This window comes from Hemiscyllium ocellatum, chromosome 8, assembly GCF_020745735.1.
Source record: "Hemiscyllium ocellatum isolate sHemOce1 chromosome 8, sHemOce1.pat.X.cur, whole genome shotgun sequence".
NCBI classification, from domain to species: Eukaryota; Metazoa; Chordata; class Chondrichthyes; order Orectolobiformes; family Hemiscylliidae; genus Hemiscyllium; species Hemiscyllium ocellatum.
This window is the reverse complement of record NC_083408.1, coordinates 43,250,343-43,272,831: the sequence shown is the minus strand read 5'-3', so window position 1 is coordinate 43,272,831 and position 22,489 is coordinate 43,250,343. Positions and strand designations below refer to the sequence as shown.

Below are 22,489 nucleotides of genomic sequence, written 5' to 3'. Positions count from 1 at the left end.
AAATGTAAAATAAACTGGTAAATCAACAGCAAATTATGTATCTGAAAAGAATATACCAAGTGGGAAAGAAAGACTGAGTAGAAACAAATAGAGGCAGAGAGGAAAATTGCTTTCTCTAAAAGAAAATGGTATTTTAAAAATTTACCACAGCTAAACAGTGGAAAAAAAAATCCAGACTTCTTGTTAATTTTCAGTGTGAGAAAGAGTGATTGACAATACTTACTAGGGTGAACTAAAATGATACAATGCGTTCACAGGCAGAAGACACCTTTCTGTTGCGCGTTTAGTCTGCCTTTACCATTCAACAACAGCATCTTCATAAAGCTCAGTGGTAAGATAGAGAGTGAAATATTGCACTTCAAAGCTACTGTTGCAGTGAAAACTTAGGCAGCAGCTTTTGGGGATTCTCATTTCTCTGGGTGTTTGCTCCTCATCTCAGGTTACTCTACCAAGCTCACTTAAACAACAGCAAGGCTTTGCTCTATGAAAGTGCTGTATAAAATTGTCAGAAGCATTCAACTTCTATAGGGTGCTCTCCAAGGTACTGAATATTAATCAAGGTGATCCTGTGAAGTGTCCTGCAACAGAGTTATCACAGCAATGAGACTGAAATTATCAACTTCACAAGGTTTATCCTGGTTAACAATTCAGTTCAAAAAACAAACTTGAATAAATCTATGAGTTTGAACAGATATAGTCATTGCACACCCCAATTAGGGATGTTTACCAAAGTGATTTTAAACATAGACCTGAATATTTCTATGGGATTAGAAATACTGAACCAAACAAATGAAATATCACAGAGTTACTGGTCTCACCGCCACACAGTTAGATTGAAAATTAATCACACAATAAAAATCTTATTTGTGACATTAACCCAATTTGATAATGGTAATCTTTTGCATAATAATTTGAGAAAATACTGTTTTCTTGACATTGCATGAGGAGGGCATTAAACAAAAAAGCACCTATCATGAATTCATGCTGTTTGTACTTCAAACAACCCATACCTGCAGGTATGTTATTCTCCGCTGAACTAGATCTGTCAGATCCTTGGCCTCTTTCTCTCTCCATTTATCAGCTCCGTCTGTTTGACTGAGGTAGTACACATCAGTCATAATAGACCTAAAAATTGCAAGGCGACACAAGTAAGATTCAAAGTAAGTCAATGGCTGATAGTTATACAAAGCACACAAATTTTATTTGGGTAACCCAAATCTAGGGGATCAAATTCTGCCATCTGAGTAGCTCCCAAGTCTGCAGTATAAGTTCCTTCAGTGTGTGTGTGTACTGAAATAGAAAAAGTACAAACATGCATGAAGTTGAGGGGAAGGACTGGGAAGCATGTGGAAGGGCAGTAAAATAACATCAGGATTTCTGTGTTATGAGCTAATAGATAGTGGATGCTTTGGTTGTAATTTTCTGAACTTCCTGAGAGTGGTGAATGTGAGTACAATTACAAATGTCTAAAAGATATTTGGATAGATACACAGAAAAGGTTTAAAGAGTTGTGGGCAAGGAGAAGGCAGGTGGGGCAAGTTTTGTTTGGGATTACGTTCGGCTTGGGTTGTTGGACCAAACGGTCTGTTTCCGTACAGGAGGACTCGATGACTCCAAGTCCCAGAGGATTAGAAAACTGCCAATGCAACATCCCCTCATCTCACATTCCTCCCCGGCCCGAACATTCTAAGGGAAAGGAAGCAAACGGTGGATAACTATAGGCCGATGAGCTTATGGAAAAATGTTGGAACCGCTTATTACAGAAGTCATAGCAGAATATTTGAAAAACCATAATCTAATTGAGCAAACTCTGCATAGCTTCATGAAAAGGAAATCACTTTGGATTAATTTAATAGTTTTTTGGGGAAGTTCCAACTGGAGTAGATTGAGGGGACAGTAGATGTGTTGTATTTGAACTTCTGGAAGGTGTTTAACAAGGTACCTCATCAAAGGTTAAATTGTAAAAGAAAAGCCTATTGTGTTGGGGATAACATGTAGGTGTGGACAGCAAATTGGCTACACGGCAAGAGACAGCAAGTGAGGTTAAGGGTTTCCCCGACTGGCAACCTGTGATCAGTGTGGTTCCACAGGCATCAGTGATGGGATTACAACTGTTTACAACATATATTCACTTGTTTCCTCCAAGTCATTAACGTACTGTAGCCAAATTTACAGACAGCCCAAAAATAGGTGTTGCAAGAGGGATATCGTTTACATGGTTAAAGTGAGCGCATAAAATGTTGGCAAATAGTGTATAATGTGGCAGAATGTGAAGCTGTTTTTTTTGGAAGGGAGAATAGAATAATATTTAAACAGATCAAATCTGCAGCAAGCTGCAACACTAAGGGGATTGTGGGAACTTCTACACGAAACATAGGAAGCTTATGCTTCTTCTTTCAACTGGATGGGTGTATAAGCAGAGAGATGTCTTACTGCCACTGTACAAGGTGCTGGTGAGACCACATCTGGAGTACTGAGAACAATCTGGACTCTTTATAGAAGAAAAAATGTTGATCCACTGGAAGCAGTTCAGAGAAGGTTCACTCGGATGATCCCTGGTATGGAGGGATCATCTTATGAGCAAAGGCTAAACAGGTTGGGTCTCTACTCACACGAGTTTAAAGGATTGAGAGATAATCTCATTGAAACATATCAGAATCTTAAAGGGTTGACAGGGTAAACGCTGAGACGATGATTCCCCCCACTAGGACCAGAAGGCAAGACTTCAGAACAAAGGGAAACCAATGTAAAACTGAGATGAGGAGGAACTCCTTCTCTCAGAGGGGTGTGAATCTTTGGAACTGCTTGCCACTGAGAGCTGTGGGGGCAGTCCTTGTGTATATTTAAGGCTGAGACAGATAGATTCTTGATAAATAAGGGATTACGGGTCACAGGGAAAAGGCAGGTAAGTGAATGTGAGGAATGTTGGATCAACTATGATTCTAGTGAATGATGGAGCAGACTCATTGGCCTACTCCTATTCTGATATGTTACAGTTTAAGGTTCAGTGAAGATACAGTCATGTTTGGACGTGATGCTACCACTACTGCCTTGGCAATCCCATACTAAACAGCCATTTGATGGAGAAGAGGGGTTCTCGCCACTTTAGAACTGTAACCGAACACAAATCTGTGGCTTCAAGGAAGGAAAGGAGAGTAAAACATTTAAGTCACATTGATGCAGGGAAGCACTAACATGTTATCACCAGAGGTTAATCAAACAAAATGAGGAATCAAGAATCCATGTTACAAAGTAAGTAATTGTGACAATGTCTCAGATAGACTTGCACTCTCTCACCTTTTGAATGGACTGTAATTGGTTAACTGTTGAATTATACCTCTCACTCCCAATTTTGTTGCTCACACTAACCTCCTATAATTTTAAAAAATGCTTATATGTTCTACTTTTTGCACATGCACATCCCATTGCCCGTCGGCACAAGCAGGCAGGATTAACTGATGCTACATGGCACTTAAATCCAACCGGATGAGACACTGGAAAAGAAATGATCATTTCTGATTCTCTCCACTCCAGAAAAACAATTAAAATTGGACAAAGCTGTGTATCCAGCCAAAGCCCATCATCCTGTTCATTTCATCTGCACTCCTATGGGACAGCTTGAAAATAAACATGGCATAAGATATGAACAAAGTGAAGAAACAGAAAGCATGACTGTGCACAGTAAGTACACAATTCAAGATGGACAACTTGGTGACAATCAAATGTCAGCTTTCAATATTCTGAGCCTTTGGCCAAGTTGCCTTTTCTCAATTACTGCCTTGTGTTTGACTAAACATGTCTGCTGTAGAGTAATGGCTTAATAAGAATTGCTCATCTCCTTGGATACCTTAGGGTGTTACTTTAAGTGCAGACGCAGATGTCAGAGACGGAAAGCTTGAAGCAGTACTGCTGTGTCACAGCAAGTCACATGCAGATGGATTGAATGGTGTTACAGCTGAATTGATGGGAACCAGATTCAAGGTGGTGACATAAATAATTCTACGGGTTTCCACAGTATTCAGCTTGATTACTTCAATGCATTCTAAACCCAGATTTGTAAAACTTTAGACTGCTGGATTGTCCAAAATCTTCGGGTCAGGGGTTATTTGACACTTTGCAATCCAGGTCGTCATCAGCTCTGGAGCAACCGGGTAGGACGTATAAAGATCCTGCAGCCAGAATCTACAGTGTGGGGAAAAGCCAGCATAAGCTAATACTGCTCACAGCTGTTTGCAGGCTGTAGACTTGGCCTCATTTCTGCTTTACATTACAAGCTACTGTGCATGAAAGGTATTGCACTATCCCTGACAGTGTTTGCAAGACAGGGATCTTGCTTTAGCTGATAAAAGAAAATCCAGCCAAGGTTTCCTGTTCCTCATCACTATTCTGCAATACCTGTGTTGTTCCGATGAAGACTGTACTTGTCTATGAAGCCTGCTGCCATTCATTGTCAAATCTCACATATGAATGATTATTATTTAAGCAAGGTACTGTTGATCCATACCCTCGCAAAAATTCAGTACCTTCAATGAGGAAAGGAAAAGAAAAGTGGTCAGGAAAATAATAGCTGCTTTACAAAAATTCATTTTTTTAGATTCGTTTCCAACTTAGAAAAAAATGATCTTCTTTAAATCAAAGATTATTCTACCTTTCAGAACTTGAACCTCTGCAAAGCATAGATTGCCATGCAGCCTTCTCATGCCAGGAAGACGTTCTGACAGTCGGACTGATTAGCATCAACTGCACTCAGTGACTGGACAGCAAAGGATGGAATTCAAGGAGAATCGAGCAGAACAGTGACAGCATGTCAGCCAATTTGTGAAGCTAAGAATTTAGGCAGCGAGTACAAGATATTATTTCATGGGCCACACTTTGTTTTCTCATCTTTGCTTTGTTACTGTTCAAAATGAGAGTCATAGAGACAGCATGGAAACAGACCCTTCGGTCCAACTCATCCATACTAACCAGATATCCCAACCTAATCTAGTCCCACTTGCCAGGACCTGACCCATATCCCTCCAAACCCCTCCTATTCATATACCCATCTAGATGCCTTTTAAATGGCGCAATTGTACCAGCCGCCACCACTTCCTCTAGTAGCTCATTCTATACACATACCACCCTCTCTGTGAAAACCTTGCCCCTTAGGTCTCTTTTATATCTTTCCCCTCTCACCCTGAACCAATGCCCTCTAGTTCTGGACTCCCCCACCCAAGGAAAAAGACTTCCTCAGAGATGTACAGCACAGAAGCAAACCCTTCAGTCCAACTCGTCCATGTTGATCAGATATCCTAAACTAATGGAGTCCCATTTACCAGCACTTGGCCCTTATCTCTCTAATCCCTTCCTATTCATATACCCATCCAGATGCCTTTTAAATGTTGCAATTGTACCAGCCTCCACTACTTCCTCTGACAGCTCATTCTATACACGCACAGCTCCTGCTTGAAAAAGTTGCCTCTTAGATCACGTTTATATATTTCCACTCTCACCCTAAACCTATGCCTTTGAGTTCTGGACTCCCCCACCACAGAGAAAATACTTTGTCTATTTATCCTATCCATGCCCTTCATGACTTTTATAAACCTCTATAAGGTCACCCCTCAGCCTCCAATGCTCCAGGGAAAACAGCCGCAGCCTGTTCAACCTCTCCCTATAGCTCAAAGCCTCCATCCCTGGCAACATCCTTGTAAATTTTTTTTGAACCCGTTCATGTTTCATAACACCCTTCTGATAGGAAGGAGACCAGAATTGCACGCAATATTCCAACAGTGGCCTACCAATGCCCTGTACAACCGCAACATGACCTCCCAACTCAGGTACTCAGTGCTCTGACCAATAAAGGAAAGCATACCAAACGCCTTCTTCACTATCCTATTTACCTGTGACTCCACTTTCAAGGAGCTATGAACCTGCACTCCAAGGTCTCTTTGTTCAGCAACACTCCCTAGGACCTTACCATTAAGTGTGAAAGTCCTGCTAAGATTTGCTTTCCCTAAATGCAGCATCTCACATTTATCTAAATTAAACTCCATCTGCCACTTCTCAGCCCATTGGCCCATCTGGTCCAGATCCTGTTGTAATCTGAGGTAACCCTCTTCGCTCCCCACTACACCTTCAATTTTGGGGTCATCTGCAAACTTACCCCATATGCTCACATCCAAATCATTTATGTAAATGACAAAAAGTAGAGGACCCAGCATTGACCCTTGTGGCACTGCACTGGTCACAGGCCCCCAGTCTGAAAAACAACCCTCCACTACCAGCCTCTGATTTCTACCTTTGAGCCAATTCTGTATCCAAATGGCTAGTTCTTCCTGTATTCATGAGGCCAAACCTCGCTAACCAGTTTCCCATGGGGAACCTTGTCAAAAGCCTTACTGAATTCCACATAGATTCCACGCTGATCAATCCTCTTTGTTATTTCTTCAAAAAACTGAAATCAAGTTCGTGTGACATGATTTCCCAATCAGTCCTTGCCTTTCCAAATACACATACATCCTATCCCTCAGGATCCCCTCCAACAACTTGGCCACCACCGACATCAGGCTCACTGGTCTATGGTTCCCTGGCTTGTCCTTACCACTTTTCTTAAATAGTGGCACACATTATCAGGGTCACTTACATTATCAGGTTAACATGCAAAGGAGCCCTACAGTGTAGCTGGCTAATTTGATGCTTGAAACGGTTGTGCTTGGTAGAATGTAATTCCATTTTCTGATTGCAAACCCATATAATGAACATTCAGGCCTCAGCAAAACAAACCTGACAACACAATGTAGGATGTAATTATGATCCTGGTGGGAAAGCAAACATCCTCAATAACTGTGACCTGTTTACTTCACCATGCAACCAAGGCAAGATCTCCAATGTTTCAAAATTATGTCATTCACCGTCACTGCATTGAAAAAGTCAATCTGACCCACAGTTAAATGTAGGGTCAAGAGACTGCTTGGAGTGAACTATTAAACAGTAATCTAACGGAGGTCCTCCAAAGGCCAACAGAAACTAAAACAATAAAATTTGAAAGGGATACAGGACTTGGATTGGATTAGTGCCTAAAATTCACTTGAAGCATTAATTACCCATTCTGAGGCTGATGACTCAGCAAGAAAGAGTGTTGTTTGCTTAACAGGAGATTCGTTTGGTGATGTTAATTTTCACTTGGGACCAAAAACCTATTGCCATGATGATTCAGGCATCCTAAATGTGCTTCATCATTTAAAAATAATATACAATGGATGCTATACTTAAACTGCAGACCGCAAAGACACCTCATTGCTTTCTAAAGTTTGCTTTGCAGGTTATGCAAGCTGGAAGCTGTACAAAACACAACAAAATCGCAAGGAAGCAATGCATTCAGAATAACGCTGGAGTGCTGTTATATGAACTGAGAGGCACTTTCAATGGCTTTTGAACATCTGACATGAAAACAAAACAGAAGCTGTCAACATTGCTATTTGTTGAGTGGTGAGGAGACATTACCTCTGCTGGTGGCCGAGGTTTTCAAGCAAAGCATCTGCATGTTTCTGTGCTTCTTCACCCTGCAGGTGCTTCACCTTCTTCACTTCACTCTGTACAAAGAACCACAGCTCCTTCACTCCATTCTCAATCTTGCGTCTCAGCTCCTCATGCTCTCTCCCAGGACCTGCTGCACCATGTGGGTTGCACAAGAATAAAAGCTCCGCATCAGGGCTAAGAATCACATCATGTCATAGACAGTACCTGCTCTCCCAATGCACGTGTCCTATTCTGCTCGAGTTTAAAAGAAGCATCATTTAATTACAAATCAAGCTGAAAATCTAATCCAGCTCCCTGGTTGCATTTTTAAAAGGTACAAAGTGCAAAAATAATGACAGGTATATAATAAATACAATAAAATAGATAGTCTAAGGAACCGTATAGAGATGTACATACAGAAACCAATCCTTTGGCCTAACTCATCCATGCCAATCAAATATCCCAAAGTAATCTAGTCCCATTTGCCAGCATTTGGCCCATATCCCTCTAAACCCTTACTTATTCACATAACCATCCAGATGCCTTCTAAATGTTGTAATTATTCCAGCCTCCACCACTTCCTCTGGCAGCTCTTTCCATACTTGCATCACCCCCTGCATAAAATGGTTGCCCCTTAGGTCCCTATTGAATCTTTCCCCTCTCACCTTCAATCTATGCCCTCTAGTTTTGGACTCTCCTACTCTGCGAAAATACTTCGGCAATTCACTTTATCCATGCCTGTCATGATCTTACAAAAATCTATATGGTCACACCTCAGCCTCTGATGCTTCAGGGAAAACAGTCCCAGTGTCTCCCTTTAGTCCAAACCCTCCAATCCTGGCAACATGCTTGTAAATGTTTTTTTCTGCACTCTTTCAAGTTTAACATCATCTTTCCTATAGTAGGGAGACCAGAATTGAACACAGTATTCCAAAAGTGGCCTGACCAATGTGCTGTTTTGCCACAACATGACACCCCAACTCTTTACACAATGCACTGCCCGATAAAGGCAAATGTCTTCTTATTATCCTATCTACCTATAACTCCACTTTCAAGGAACTATGAACCTGCACTTCAAGGTATTTTTTGTGGTGGCAACGCTCCCAGGACTCCCCCATTAAATATACAAGTTCTGCCCTACTTGCTTTCTAATATGTAGCACCTCACATTTATGTATGTAACTCCAGATTAGTTCCCTGGCAGTGTTCAAAGATAGGAAATGTGTCATCAGTTTCAGAGTTCATACAGGATCAGCTCTTGTGCAGTTTCTGTATAAGTCATTCGAAAAATATTCAGATTACCTCAAAGAATTGGGCTGAAGATAGGTACAGCAAAACAAACTGTGTCAATAGAAAGATCGTACTCAACTACACCCAATTACTAACTGGTGCCAAGATCAATGCCTTTGCTCATGTATCACCATCAGCTCAGCCGAACCTGTGGAAAGTTTCCTGAATCAGACACTTCCTGTTCAAAATGCAAAATGGCACATCTCATGGGGCTTCATCCACTGATTCGCACATAGTTGAATTCAGTCAAGCAAAGCTTGCTATGAGGGAAAGAACTGAATCCCATGACAATCAGCATGAGCCACAGAATAACTGAGCAACAGATTGTCAGATCATATTTTAGTATTGCATTGGTTAGGGAAGGGGTTTCACATATCATGGCATATTTAATCTTTGATTTTAAGGAGCTGAAAACATAGCTGCCAGTTTGGAGTGAAGAGCTGTCTGCTTCTTCAAATACTTTTCCCCATTGGGAGAACTGAATCAAGGTCTTGGTCAATCAGCACAGAAGAGAGCCAAAGACTGACATCTGTTCTATAGTTCCTGGCATCTAGTGGCACAGTGACTTTGAGAGCAGGCAGGGAAGTTAAGTAGCCTGATCTCTCATTTCACATGGTTAAAGATGAATTGGAAAGTGTAAGGCGAGGAGGGTAATAGAAACAAACTTCAGAAATGTAGATGGGAGTGGCTCAGCATGGTGGCATGGCTTCATACTACAGTCTGGGAGCAAAGCACAGGACCTCCTCCTTCACAGACTGAATTCTCAGCTTAAGTTAGCCACAGTGGTGCAACAGATAGTAGCACACTGAGCAAGAAAATGAGTAATAATCTACAAAATAGATGGTACCAAATCTAGACAGATCCAACCACCAACTTCACCTCCAGTCGTTGTCACATACCATGATTGGAAGTACTATCCATCTATGTCTCTATTGCATGTGGTAGGCTGCTCTCTTCATACTGTGACAGAGACAGGATCTTGTTCAGGAGTCACAGGGTTCAATACCAACCTAACAGCTAGATCCTAAGTCAGGATGTTTAAGGGACAAAGCTCCTCAACTCCTACTTTGTCAAAGGTATTTCTGGCTGATTGCTTTTGGTTTGTTGTTTTGTTACCTGACTGTTATCTTGTCTCCCATTGTTGAACAACACAAGTGAACAGAGCTGATCATTTAACAACAGTTTACTTTAGAAGCCAGAACAAAAATATAGCAGTTAATAATGTACACTTCATGGACTGTGAAAGGGAAACCCACTAAGACATTTCTAAATCAGGTAAAGGTTGTTAATTGTTCAGCAAATATGGGCGGAATGCACTGATCATGTGGGTTCAAATAACCAAAGCCACAGTCAGTGACACAAGAGCTGATTGGAGTCAGGAGATATGAACTTGCACTGTCTAACTTGGCGAACAAATCTAACCCAAGTAAAGACTAACTTTAGATTCTGCCCTCGCCAACTGACTATCAGGAGTATAACAAAGGTTTTCTGACAATGATCTTGATTTTTATGCTTTTCAAGCCCAGTTGAAAAAGGTAATCACTTACCATTGCCTGGTTGCTTCTTACAGATTTCTATCTGCTCTTTGGCCTTAATCAGTTGTTCTTCTAATTCACGCACTCTTCCAGCAGCAGCAGGCCCCTGGTCAACAGGGCCTTCAGGAATTCTGAATGGAAAAAGATTAGGCCAATCAAATCAGCAGTGCCTCTGTATTAAAGTACTGAAATAAGCTTCAACACATGAGATGCATCATTACCAGGCTGGAGTCTTGGCAGATTATTTTCCTAAATGTCAGTTGCCTAGCAAGTAGGTGAACATACCAACTTTCTGTCAGAACAGGATAAAACGATTACTGTGCATGGACCGAAGAAACAGCAATCTTAGAGCTAACTGATCAGGATGCAAGACATGTCAATGAATTTCAGTCGTTTGTTATCAATGATGCTTCGACATTGGATTGCATAGCCTCTTGCAAGAATTTGATCTACTCTGATAAACAATAAGGAAAGCAATTGAATATCTTAAAAAAAACAGGCTTTAAATGATATTAAAGAGGTTACATTTGCCTAACAAAACCCCAGATCGATTGAACACCACTGCGTCAAAGGCTGCAATGAGAAGACCATCACTTCTGCTTTCAGACATTGTACACATGCTGTTCTGTTTCTTACACTGTGGACTTAGGGGCAGAGGGTAATGACCTAGACAATCAGGGATAACTCTGTAATCCACCGTATTCATTGTGGGCTTCAGCAGCAATTCTGGAGTTCATCAGTTTGGAGAAAGAGTGATGGCTTTCAGGTAAACCAAATATGGAACAAAAATGATCGACATGCCTTGCCTAATTATTGTAATGATGTGGAGGTGCCGGTGTTGGACTGGGGTGGACAAAGTTAAAAATCATGTAGCACCAGGTTATAGGCCAACAAGTTTATTTGGAAGCTCTAGCTTTGAGAGCGTTGCTCCTTCATGAGGTAGCTGTGAAGTAGGATTCTACTCCACAACCACCTGATGAAGGAGCAGCACTCCCAAAGCTAGTGCTTGCAAACAAACCTGTTGGACTATAACCTGGTGTTGTGTAATTTTTAATTAGTGTAATGCATTAAAAAGGTCACTGTCACCACTGTTAATATTCAATTTTAATTTTGTCATGTGAACATGAAATAGTATGCTGTAATATGTCACAAAATGCTGCAAAATAACTTAGACTTAAGTCAGATTATATTTTGCATCAATCACTGGTGTCACATATCTTCTCACTCAAACAGGTAAAAACAATGACTGCAGATGCTGGAAACCAGATTCTGGATTAGTGGTGCTGGAAGAGCACAGCAGTTCAGGCAGCACCCGAGGAGGAGTGAAATCGACGTTTCAGGCAAAAACCCTTCATCAGGAAACTGATGATTCCTGATGAAGGGCTTTTGCCCGAAACGTCAATTTCGCTGCTCCTTGGATGCTGCCTGAACTGCTGTGCTCTTCCAGCACCACTAATCCAAATTCTCACTCAATAAAGCAGTCCTGCATCTGCTTCTGTTCAACTCGAAAATCATGGGAACGAGCAAAACTTTGCTGAGACTTTTCATATTGCACTCATCAGGATAAATGTAAGAATGCCAAATTGTAGACAATCCCAACAATTTATAGAATAGGAGGGAAGAGTGCTGAGTGGTTGGTAAATCATTGGCCATCATTAAAAGCAACAGGAAATTAGAGGCTCCCCAAGCTCCCAAGAATTTACTTGCCATCCAAACAGTACAATTTCCTTGCATTTCTCATGAGTGCCAGACAAAAAGCTGCAATGATATATCTGACTCATCAGCAAGATTCATCCTGTTCAACTATTCACTTCATTGTTTTGCAACAAAGTGAAAATGTGCAAGAACACAGGTTGTTTAAAAGCTTTGGTTCAATATGCATAGGTGGTGATTGTGTTTTTAGATGTGTTCATGAAGGTGAGGATGGTCAGCACTGGAGAACACAACTCTCTCACTCAAGGCATTTAGTATAAGCAGTAAGCAATCACAGGTCAGCTGTAACACATCCAAATGCAGAAATACACACCATCTACTCCACACCAAGGTCTTAACACCAACCTTGGAAGAACATTTCCTACAGCAGCTTTTCCGTTTTTCCATACTAACTCTCTTATCGTTACACTGAGTGAAACCTTATAGGAGACTGAATGACTTGGGCTAAAGCATGAGAAGTTCAGCAAGGCCTATCCAAACCTTGCAAATGAGTCAATGCATCTTTAAATGAAGTTCCTGTCATCAAAGAGAGATTCTCATTAGGCATTGGTGAGTTGCCTATTAAGGAGGTTATTGTTTGTCAATAACCTTATTAACAACAGATCTCACCTTATTAATATGCATTAATGAGATGAGTTTGCTCAGGTAAGGCAAGTTAATTTACTAAGTCACGTGAAGAGAAAAGTTCCATGAAACTTCACAGAACTGAGTTAGCCAAAGGAAGAAAGATTCAGTCCTTTCAGTGAGGTTGCAACTTTGTAGTGAATTAGACATACGGTTTTTCATTTAGGTTCATACCCACTAGTTAGCGGGGCTGCTCAAACCCAGTTTGTGTTGGACTCTCGCAGTCATCAGACAGAGGAGGTACAGCACTTCATCTACCAACTCGGCAACTTACAACTCTCCAATTCAAAATGGAGTTCAAGTGTTTTGCTGCAGAGTCTCTATAAATGGCTGCCGTGTCCTTTGTATATTTTGGTTTTACTTTTGTTGTTGTTCTTTAGCAGCTGTTCTGCCACTTACTTTTTCTACAGATATGTCTTCTGCATCTCTTCTTCTCCCAGCAACACCTGGCACCTTGCACCCCCAACTCTTCTGCATTTAATCTTTCCTCTTTTCCACACGATCATTGACCTTCCCTTTAGTTCTTTATCTCCTGCTCTCCCTGGCACTGGCTTAAATCCCATGATATGTTTACATTTTCCCAGTTCAGATTCAATATCTGAAAAAGGTTAATGCTATACCTCTCTCCACAGATGTTGCCTGGTTTGCTAATTGTAACATTTTCTGGCTTGCTCTTCTTTCCAGCATTGGCAGTACTTTGCCTTTAGATAAGGTTAAAATCTAATTAGTTTGGAGGCAAAAAGATACAACTAATTCAGCTTCATTGTCTCCGTTGTAGCCAACATAAAGCGTATTCTGACAATTCTATAGCAAAGTGTAAGTTTGCAACTTGGAAGCTTCAAATAGCCACATGCAAAATGTGATACTTAAAAAACAGCTGAGTGTGGAAATCTAACTCTCGCATACCTGGATTGTGAAAGGATAACACTAAGTGTCCCCAAGAGACAAAAACAAAATCTTCCCGAGAGTAAGCAAGCCTTTGAAATATTTTTCATGACCTAATGAAATAACTGCCTCTACTTCCACTGAAGTTCGACCAAGGGCATAAAAATAACTCGTCATTTGAAGTGTAAATGCAAAAACTATTTACCAGAAAATAGGTGGCAAATAATTGAAACAAATATAAACCTTATTTAACGCACGGTCATGTGCGGCTTGCCTGTGGTTTTGTGATGCTTTGCCCCAATATGACAAGCTCATCCAACGCACTTCAGCTCTGGACTTCCCTGCTGCTGTCATGTTGCAGCATACATTTACAAAATAACACACTGAACACTGCACATAGCTGAGTAAGGGCCTCTCTTGTTTATACGTCAAGCTTCAAATTTTAACCAAAATATCACAACTCAGTTTGCTTACCACTTGCTTAACACTGAAGTCAAATACACTCTGATGCAAACCTATTTAACACAGCCGTCTGAAGAGTCATACTGGACTCAAAGCATTAACTCTTTTTCTCTCTCCACGGATGCTGTTCAACCTGCTGAGTTCCTCCTGCATTACGTGTTTATTTCAGACTTCCAACATCAGCAGGCTTTTTATTTTACTCGAGTTGTTTCCGACACATGTTTAACTGTGCTTCCAATAATATTTCTTGATACCTCATCAACTTAACGTTGAGGTGTTTAATCAAGACATTGCTGGACACCTCTTCTTTTTTATCCAATTCCACAGGCTAACACCATTCTTGAGTATTTCAACAACTCAAGTTCAGCAACTTAGGGAAAGGTGAGGATCACAGTACAAACACTAAAGTTCAATTGAGCATGAGGACTCTGGCAAGCTGCTGGCAGGGGACAGATTAAAAAGCAAACTGATAACAAAGCTCTGGTGTTCAATCAGGCATTCTCACACGGACCTTCAGTAACACCCACACAAATTATCCAACAGCGCTCCTGCTCCCTCCCATAAATATCACCCATTATCAACATAACAACAGACGGAAGAGTCGTCTTGAACATTGAATGACAAATCACATAACTGTTGATTAGGACAAAAATGAAACGAAAGACAGAAATTGAACAATAGGCTAACCATATAAGAATGAATGCATTTTTACCCATTTTTATGTGATTTTTCCAGCTTTTACCATTAATTCTACGACACGTAGGTCATCTGTGAATGTTCTAAATCATAAACCTGTTCAGTTTTGATCCTTTCTCAACAACTAATGCTATCAGATTAATATGTAACAAGAGCTCTGAAGTATCAGTCTCGATCCACAAGCTAAAAATTTTGTCTGGATTAGGTCATGTATTTCCATTAATCTTTGGAATCTGCAAACCCAATAGATTTCTAAAACACTCAAGTGTCTGATTACATAGAGGTGTTCAAACATAATTGCGAACTAAATATCAGCGAGTACTTATGTTTTTATTGCGCTGACTGCCAACAGACTGACTTTTTCTGTTGAAAGGTATATTTATTTGCAGTCTGGAACCTAATAAAAGAGGCAGTGCTCTTGCATTTTACAACATCAATGCTGTCTCGAACACATTTTACTCAATATTTTTCATTTGCAAATCATGTTCATTGAAAGACACATGTGAATCAAAGAAAGAATTCCAATTCACAGAGTATTTTCTCAAAAAGTTCGTAGCATGTGCCACCACTGGCAAGGTTAACAATGATTGTCCATCATTCCATGCCCTCAGGATGGTCACGCAAGATACCTCCTTGTATTGTCATAGTCCACTTAGTCAAATAACACACCTCCCCACAGTATTGTTACAAATGTTGAGTGTTTAATCCAGTGAAAGGGAAGCAATGGTGATACAGTTCCAAATCAGGACTTTGAACAAAATGTGCAGATGGTGGCGTCGCCATGCCCCTGCCGCCTTTGGTCAATCCTGGCTCCAGAGGTCAGATTTGGAAGGTGTTGTTGAAGAGAGTTTGGTAAGTTGATGTAGTTTTGTCGATGTCCTTGCCACCGTGTAGACAAGGTGCTGCGCAGGAGGCTGCTAAATAAGAGTCCGTGATGTTTGGAACAACATACTGCCATGGATACAGAATTGGCGGACTGGCAGAAGGCAGAATATGGACCAAAGTGTCTTTTTCAGGATGGCAGACAGTGATTACTGGAATTCCATAGTGGTCAGTGTTGGGATCACCACTACTCTCACATTTTATATTAATAATATGGATGAAGGAACTGAGGGGCATTTTTGCTAAGTTTACAGGTGACTCAGAGAATAGATGCGGGGCAGGTAGTGTTGAGGAAGCAGGGAGACTGCAGAAGTACTTGGACAGGTCAGGGAGAGTACATAAAGAAGAACACAACATGGGAAAGTGAGAGATTATTCTCTTTGGTTGGAAGAATCAAGGTGAAGACTATTTCGTAAAAGGGGAAAAGCTTCAGAAATCTGAAGTACAAAGAGACTGAGTCGTCCTAGTTCAGGATTCTCTGCAGGTTAGCATGCAGGTTCAGTTGGCAGATGGGATGGCAATTGCAATGATAGTATTCATTTTCAGAGGGCCAGAATGTAAGAGCAGAGATATACTGCTGAGGCTGTATAAGGCTTGGGTTCGACCACATTTGGAACACTTTCAAAAGTTTTGTGTCCCCATCTAAGGAAGGATGTGCTGGCATTGGGGCGAGTCTAGAGAAAGTTTACAAGAATGATCCCGACTGAAATGCTTGTCGTTTGAGGAGCAGATGAGGACTCTGGGTCTGTATTCAATGGAGTTTAGAAGGATGAGGGGGATCTCATTGAAACTTACAGAACAGTGTGAGGCCTGGAGAGAATGGACATGGAGAGGATGTTTCCTCTAGCAGGAGAGACTAGACCCTCAGGGCACAGCCTCAGAGTGAAGGAATGACAATTTCGAACTGAGATGAGGAGGAATTTCTTTAGCTAGAGAGTGGTGAATCTATGGAACTCACTGCCTCAGAAGGCATTCATCAGGAAACATTTTCACTTTTGATCCCATAATGGAGGCAAAGTCACTGATGAAGCAGCTGATGTTGGGTGCTGCAAGACATTGCTTTATGGAACTCTTACAGAAATGTCCTGAGGCAGATATAATTAGCCTTTACCAGTCATATGGTACACTCTAGACAGAAGGTAGTTCAGAGAGTTTTGATTTTGTCTTTTGACTCATTATCACCTTTGCAAGTGAATAACGACACTATCCATCCTATCAAAAAGCTTACCTTTTCCTTCTTTCCTCTCTCCCATATTTCCTGTCTGTCCACTTGCTTCAAAACAAACCTAGCAAATCTCTAATTTCTTCTAATTGTGATGAATGATCATCCAGCTGAAATATCAGTTCTGCTCCCCTCACCACCTATAACACCTTCCTTTGTGAGCATTTCCACAAAATTCTCTTTCAAATCGAATGTACAGTTAGTGCTGACTTTGCTTGTATTTAAGACTTGACTAAATGTTTTCAGGCACCATATTCCACAGTCAATTTAATAAATCAATCGCCTTGGTTACAATTGAAAATCATTTTGAAGTGCTGTTTATGACTGGAAATTCATTTCATTATCAGTGCCAATATCACAGACCCTTGCAAACAATAGATTGAGTTTTTCTCATGCAATGTAAATCCTTGCTTTAAATATGCTCCCACTGCTTCAATGGTCTGCTCCCTTGAATAACAGATCCAAGATTTCTCCCATGATTCCTCTGTGGTGATTTCAGAATCTTGGCTATTCTGCAAGAAAGGAAAAGGCCGTAGAAATAGCTGTTTTATTCAGAGTGCTGTGAAAATGCTTTATATTTACTATTGTCTGGAGGGCTTACATTTTGAAGGACTGTGGAAACTTTAAGTTACTTTAAATTTTGTAAAAATAGTGGTGTTTCTTTAAAAGAGGTAATTTAAAGTTCACTGTGGACACTGGATTTCTTTTTAAACAAGATTTCTTGTAAGCCACATCACAGATGATAACTCTTTGATTTGCCATGGACCTTTCTTGGGGCTGTTTTGAACAGTTACAAGCTTGAAGAATTGTTTACTTTATCTGGCACCATTTGACGGAAGAGGTTTGATGTCTCCATTCGCTTTCGGCATGACTGCTTTTCTTGTCACATGGTACCAGAAGTGTTTGATGCCCTTCTGCTTTAGGACAGACCAATCTCACAACATCCTGCTCTGTTTCACAGAGCCAACAGTCCTACCAATTGGTGGATATTTTTCAGATTGTTGTCTAATGGATCAATCCACGTGGAGAAACCATTCAGACAGGGATCACCACATGGTTATGCTTCAGATTTCTTACTGAATATTTCAGCATTGAGTCCTCTCAAACTTGCACAAAGTGTCTAGTGACCTATTTAAAGATGTTATATAAATGCAAGGTGTTGTCTTTTTGATATTTTGATGATCTGGTTATATAAGTTCAAAATCACTTAGCACCAAGTGAATCCTCACAAAGAAGTACATGAATGGAATTTTATATCATATCATTTACTGGAAATAATTTATTATTCATTAACTATCCTGTAGAAAGCCCAGAAACTAGGATAATGAAAGAAAATGAGGCATACAATTTCATTGAAGCCTTGTTAATGAGATTTAAATATTGATTGTGTGAAATTGTAGGCTAAGAGAAAGTGGATATTTTCAAAAGACTCGATCTTTACCAAAGGATTCAATGCACTACCTTACAGCTGACTTTTGTCCTCTGTTGACTTTCTCCTCTGCCCTGAGGCCAACACCTCTACAGTGTAAGCTGAGACTGTAATTAAGTTTTGATTCAATACTTTCTAACAATTAAACCTGCTTCATATGGATAGATGTCGAATCCTATTTACTGTTATCAATTCAGGTCTGTCCGCAGGCTACACAACAGGTCAAAATTCACCAAGGTAGACTTCATTCTCTCTCTTGGTCCCACAACCTGACACAACTAATGCCTAAGACTAAAAGAGAACGTGTACAGCCTAATAAGGAGGGGCAATCAGTATTGCTGGAAACAGTATCTAGAGTTTCAAACAGAACATTTTTTTTTAAAAAAGGGACCATAGCAATAATGGATACAGAGTACCATTGGGAACTGGCAATCACATCACATCGATATTGTGCAATTCCTTTCATTAAAGTACCTGGTCCATCTCTGCTCTATAAAGAAGTCTTTTAAAAAATCTGCTTTCATTTGATGTAAGAAATGGGAGTATCCATGTATCAATTAAATAAACCATGAATATATAACCGATAGATGGGAAATCAGAGTTCTCTCATTAGTCACGTTCATGAGTTGAACACTGAATGCCTTTCATTAAATCAAAATGGTCCCTTTAATCCTGAAATCAAGTACTGTGGTTTGAGCAGTCATTAAAGCTTATCCACTTCAAATTCTAAGTGTGCTCTGATCCATTTAATGATAACTAATCTCATAGCAAGGCACTCTTGCTTGTAACTGTATCATACTTCTGATCAAATTTTATTTGTCTGAAAGGAAACAATACCCTCCAAAAGCTTGGCTTCAAAATGTGGATTTCAAACATTATATGCCAGCACACTGAGAGTTCCATGTTCTGAGAAATATAAACTTGTGGTGTATTATCACCAGGTGAACCCAAGAACACTTGGAAACAGAATATCCCAGACAACACGGTAAGCCCTGAGAACTATATTCCAGTTCTGATACTTGGCATGTGAACAACTTGGAAAGTTACTCAAATTAAAGGTGCAAGCACATTGATAAGTTGCCCTTCAATTCAATGGGTCAACCCACTCAACATTACCTCGATTAAGGAGGAGTTGGGTATATTTCTTAGCGTTAAACAGATCACAGGGTATGGGAAGAAAGCAGGAACATGGTACTAAGCTAGATGGTTAGCAATCATCGTATTGAATAGTGGGATGAGGCTCCAAGGACTGAATGGCCTCTTCCTGTTTCCATGTACACCTCCCCCAACCACTGGTGGCCATCACCTGCATGCACAACCCTGCCAGCCCAATACCGATACTTCCCGCTAACCTGGCATTGCCACATCCCTCACCACCCCCCAAGACTCGATACTCTTGCCCCCTCCCCCTCACCTGTCTGACATCCCAGGTCCTTACCCACCCAACACCTCAGACTCCCAGGTGTACCCTGGCCAGACCTGATGATGTGGTCCCTGTCCGCACCAGACTCATCGACACCCTGACCTACACTGACACTCCACACCCCGGATCTAGTGACCATTTCAAGTCCCCCCCAATCCCTGAACCTAGTCAACACTCCGTTCAACACCCCTCATTCCCCATGGTCTGGATCATGTGGACTTGACCATGCCCACCTCTCCCTGATGTGAACACAAGCGCTGACACTGCTCTCCCACCTACTGGATCTGAGGCATTTCTTAGAGGCCGGACGCCCAACCATTCATGGGATCGCTTTACTCACCTGTCCCCCGAACCAGCTTACCTTCCATTCACTGGAGCTGGCATCAAGTGGCTGGCAGCGTCGCTGGGAAAACAAACCACAGATCACAACCACCCTACCCAGTGGAAACACCAAGGTGCAACTTCTACAACGATCTTCTCTGCTGCTGGATTTATGGATTCCAGAGCTAGCTTGTAACAGGAGACCTCTTATTCAGAAAACTCGAGTGCAGAAGTCAACTAAAGGTTAAATTGGTGTTTTTTTAATCTGATCAGACTTTGGAAATTGGGTTTATGCCCTAATTAGAATATTTGGGCCACTGGACCATTACACTCACAAACCTTCACTACAGTCAATTTTGACATTTCAACAGTAATCTTCTCCGCGCTGTCAGTGAACTGGGGTACTGACCTGTTCCGTCTGGCTCCCTGGACAAATCTCTGAACTATTAGTGCAGCTAATAGCATAAAGTGGCAAATATCTACAAACAGGCTACAGCTAAACTGGCGTGCGTGTCAACTTTTGTTGCAGTATCAGCAAAGTAAGCAGACCCTTCTGAACTAAACACAGACTCACAGACACGCACCCACAGACAGACAGACAGACGCACACCCACACAGCCTCCTGTGAAACACTTCAGAGATGTCATTCCTTAGAAAGCAGAAAATGAAGCCAATTCCAATGTTAATCCAGGCACTTCCATCCTACAATTAAAAGTTACAATGTCTCATGTGCTCCCCAACCCTGCCAACCCCACAATTTTTGCATTTGGAACAAAAAGATCAGAGAGCTACAAGAATGATTCTCAGGTAAATACAGGCCTAGGGAGGTGATGGTGCATTGTAATGGTACGGTCACTGGATCCATAATCCAGAGCATCAAATAATGCACTTACTGCACCCTCAGGCGAATCTGGTGCATTGCAGCTACCACACTGGCAAACAGCCATTAACATGGAAAATTGTTCAGATGTGACATGTGTACGAAAAGCAGCACAAATTACCATTTCATCAGTCAACTCTCAATCAGTAAAGGGTTAACACTAGCTATCAAGCAGCACTCACTTCACAACAATCTGTTCCCTTACACTCAGTTTCGGCTTTGTCAGGGCCACTCAGCTCCTGTCCTCATTACAACCTTGGCTTAAACATGGACAAAAGAGCTGAACTCTAGCTGTTAGCAGCGAGTGACTGTCTTGGACATGAAAGCTGCATTTGACCAAGTGTGGCATCAAGGAGCCCAGCAAAACTGGAGTCAATGGGTATCAGTGCAAATACTCTGCTGGTTGGGGTCATATCTGGGAGTCAGTCATCTCAGCTCCAGGATACCTCTGCAGGAATTCCTCAGGGTAATGTCTTAGCACCAACCATCTTCAGATGATTTATCGATGACCTTCCATTCATATGTGGGAAATGGGTATTCTTGCTGATGATTGTACAATGTTCAGCACCATTTGCAACTCTTGGGTACCAATGTCCAAATGCAGTAGGGCCTGAACAAGATCCAGGCTTGGGCCGACAACTTAAAAGTAATATTCACATCATGCAAATGCCAGGCAGTGGCCATCTCCAAGAGAGATAATTAAAGCAGCGTCCATTGAAAAATGGCATTACCAATCCCAGAGTGTTAACACCCTGGAGTTACCTTTAGCCATAAATGGACTGGACTCATCATATAAATATTGCAGCTACAAGGAGAAATCAGAGGCTTGGATCACCGTGGCAAGTAACAGACCTTCTGACTCCTCGAAGCCATTGACAAGTCAGGAATGTGATGGAATATTCCACTCTTGTCAGGACGGGTGTAGCTTCAACAACACTCTCAAAGTTGACACCAAAGCAGCCACTTGATTGGCATCACGTCCATAAACATCCACTTGCTCCACCACTGATTCTCAGTAGCAGCAGTGTACACCATCTACTATGTCTACTGCAGAAATTGACCAAGGTTTCTTTGGCAGCACTTCCTGAACCCATCTCGAAGGACAAAGGCAGCAGATACGTGGGAATACCACCACTTGCAATTTTCCCTCCAAGCCACTCACTATCCTGACTTGGAAATATATCGCTGTTCCTTCACTGGCACTGGGCCAAAATCCTGGAACTCCCTCCCTAGTGACATTGTGGGTCACTATGGACTGGACACTACAACACACGGACTGCAGGATTTCAAGGAGGCAGCTCACCACCCCATTCTCAAATGTAATTATGGACAGGTAATAATCGTTGACCCAGACAGCAAGTCCATAAACCAAGAATTGAAAAAAAGTCACAGTTTGTGTATTTTTTGCTGCTTTCAGATAGGTTACTTCCTGTTAACTTGAGATCAACATGGACATGGGCTCAATGGCCAGTTTCTAGGCTGCTTGTCCTGATACAATTCCTAATTTGGATTGTTACAATGCAGAAGAGAGGAACCATTCACCTTGACAGAAGAACTCCCCATTTCTCAAACCAGAGCACAGCCAAACTATCACATGGCAGGGTCATAGCATTTTTGCTTTGATCATA

General features: G+C 41.3%; 1 protein-coding gene across 17 annotated transcripts in view; it reads right to left on the bottom strand.

Annotated features, from left to right (window-relative positions):
* LOC132818134 (alpha-(1,6)-fucosyltransferase) overlaps positions 1-22,489 on the bottom strand; it is a 752,369-nt gene that overhangs the window by 123,728 nt on the left and 606,152 nt on the right. For 16 of the 17 annotated variants that reach the window (XM_060828858.1, XM_060828856.1, XM_060828860.1 and 13 more), the window contains 3 exons: positions 10,337-10,455; positions 7,486-7,651; positions 1,011-1,125 (listed from right to left, as the gene is read on the bottom strand). In XM_060828858.1, the coding sequence (XP_060684841.1) occupies positions 1,011-1,125; positions 7,486-7,651; positions 10,337-10,455 (400 nt within the window). The remainder of the gene's footprint in view (positions 1-1,010; positions 1,126-7,485; positions 7,652-10,336; positions 10,456-22,489) is intronic. The other variant, XM_060828873.1, reaches the window with a different exon arrangement.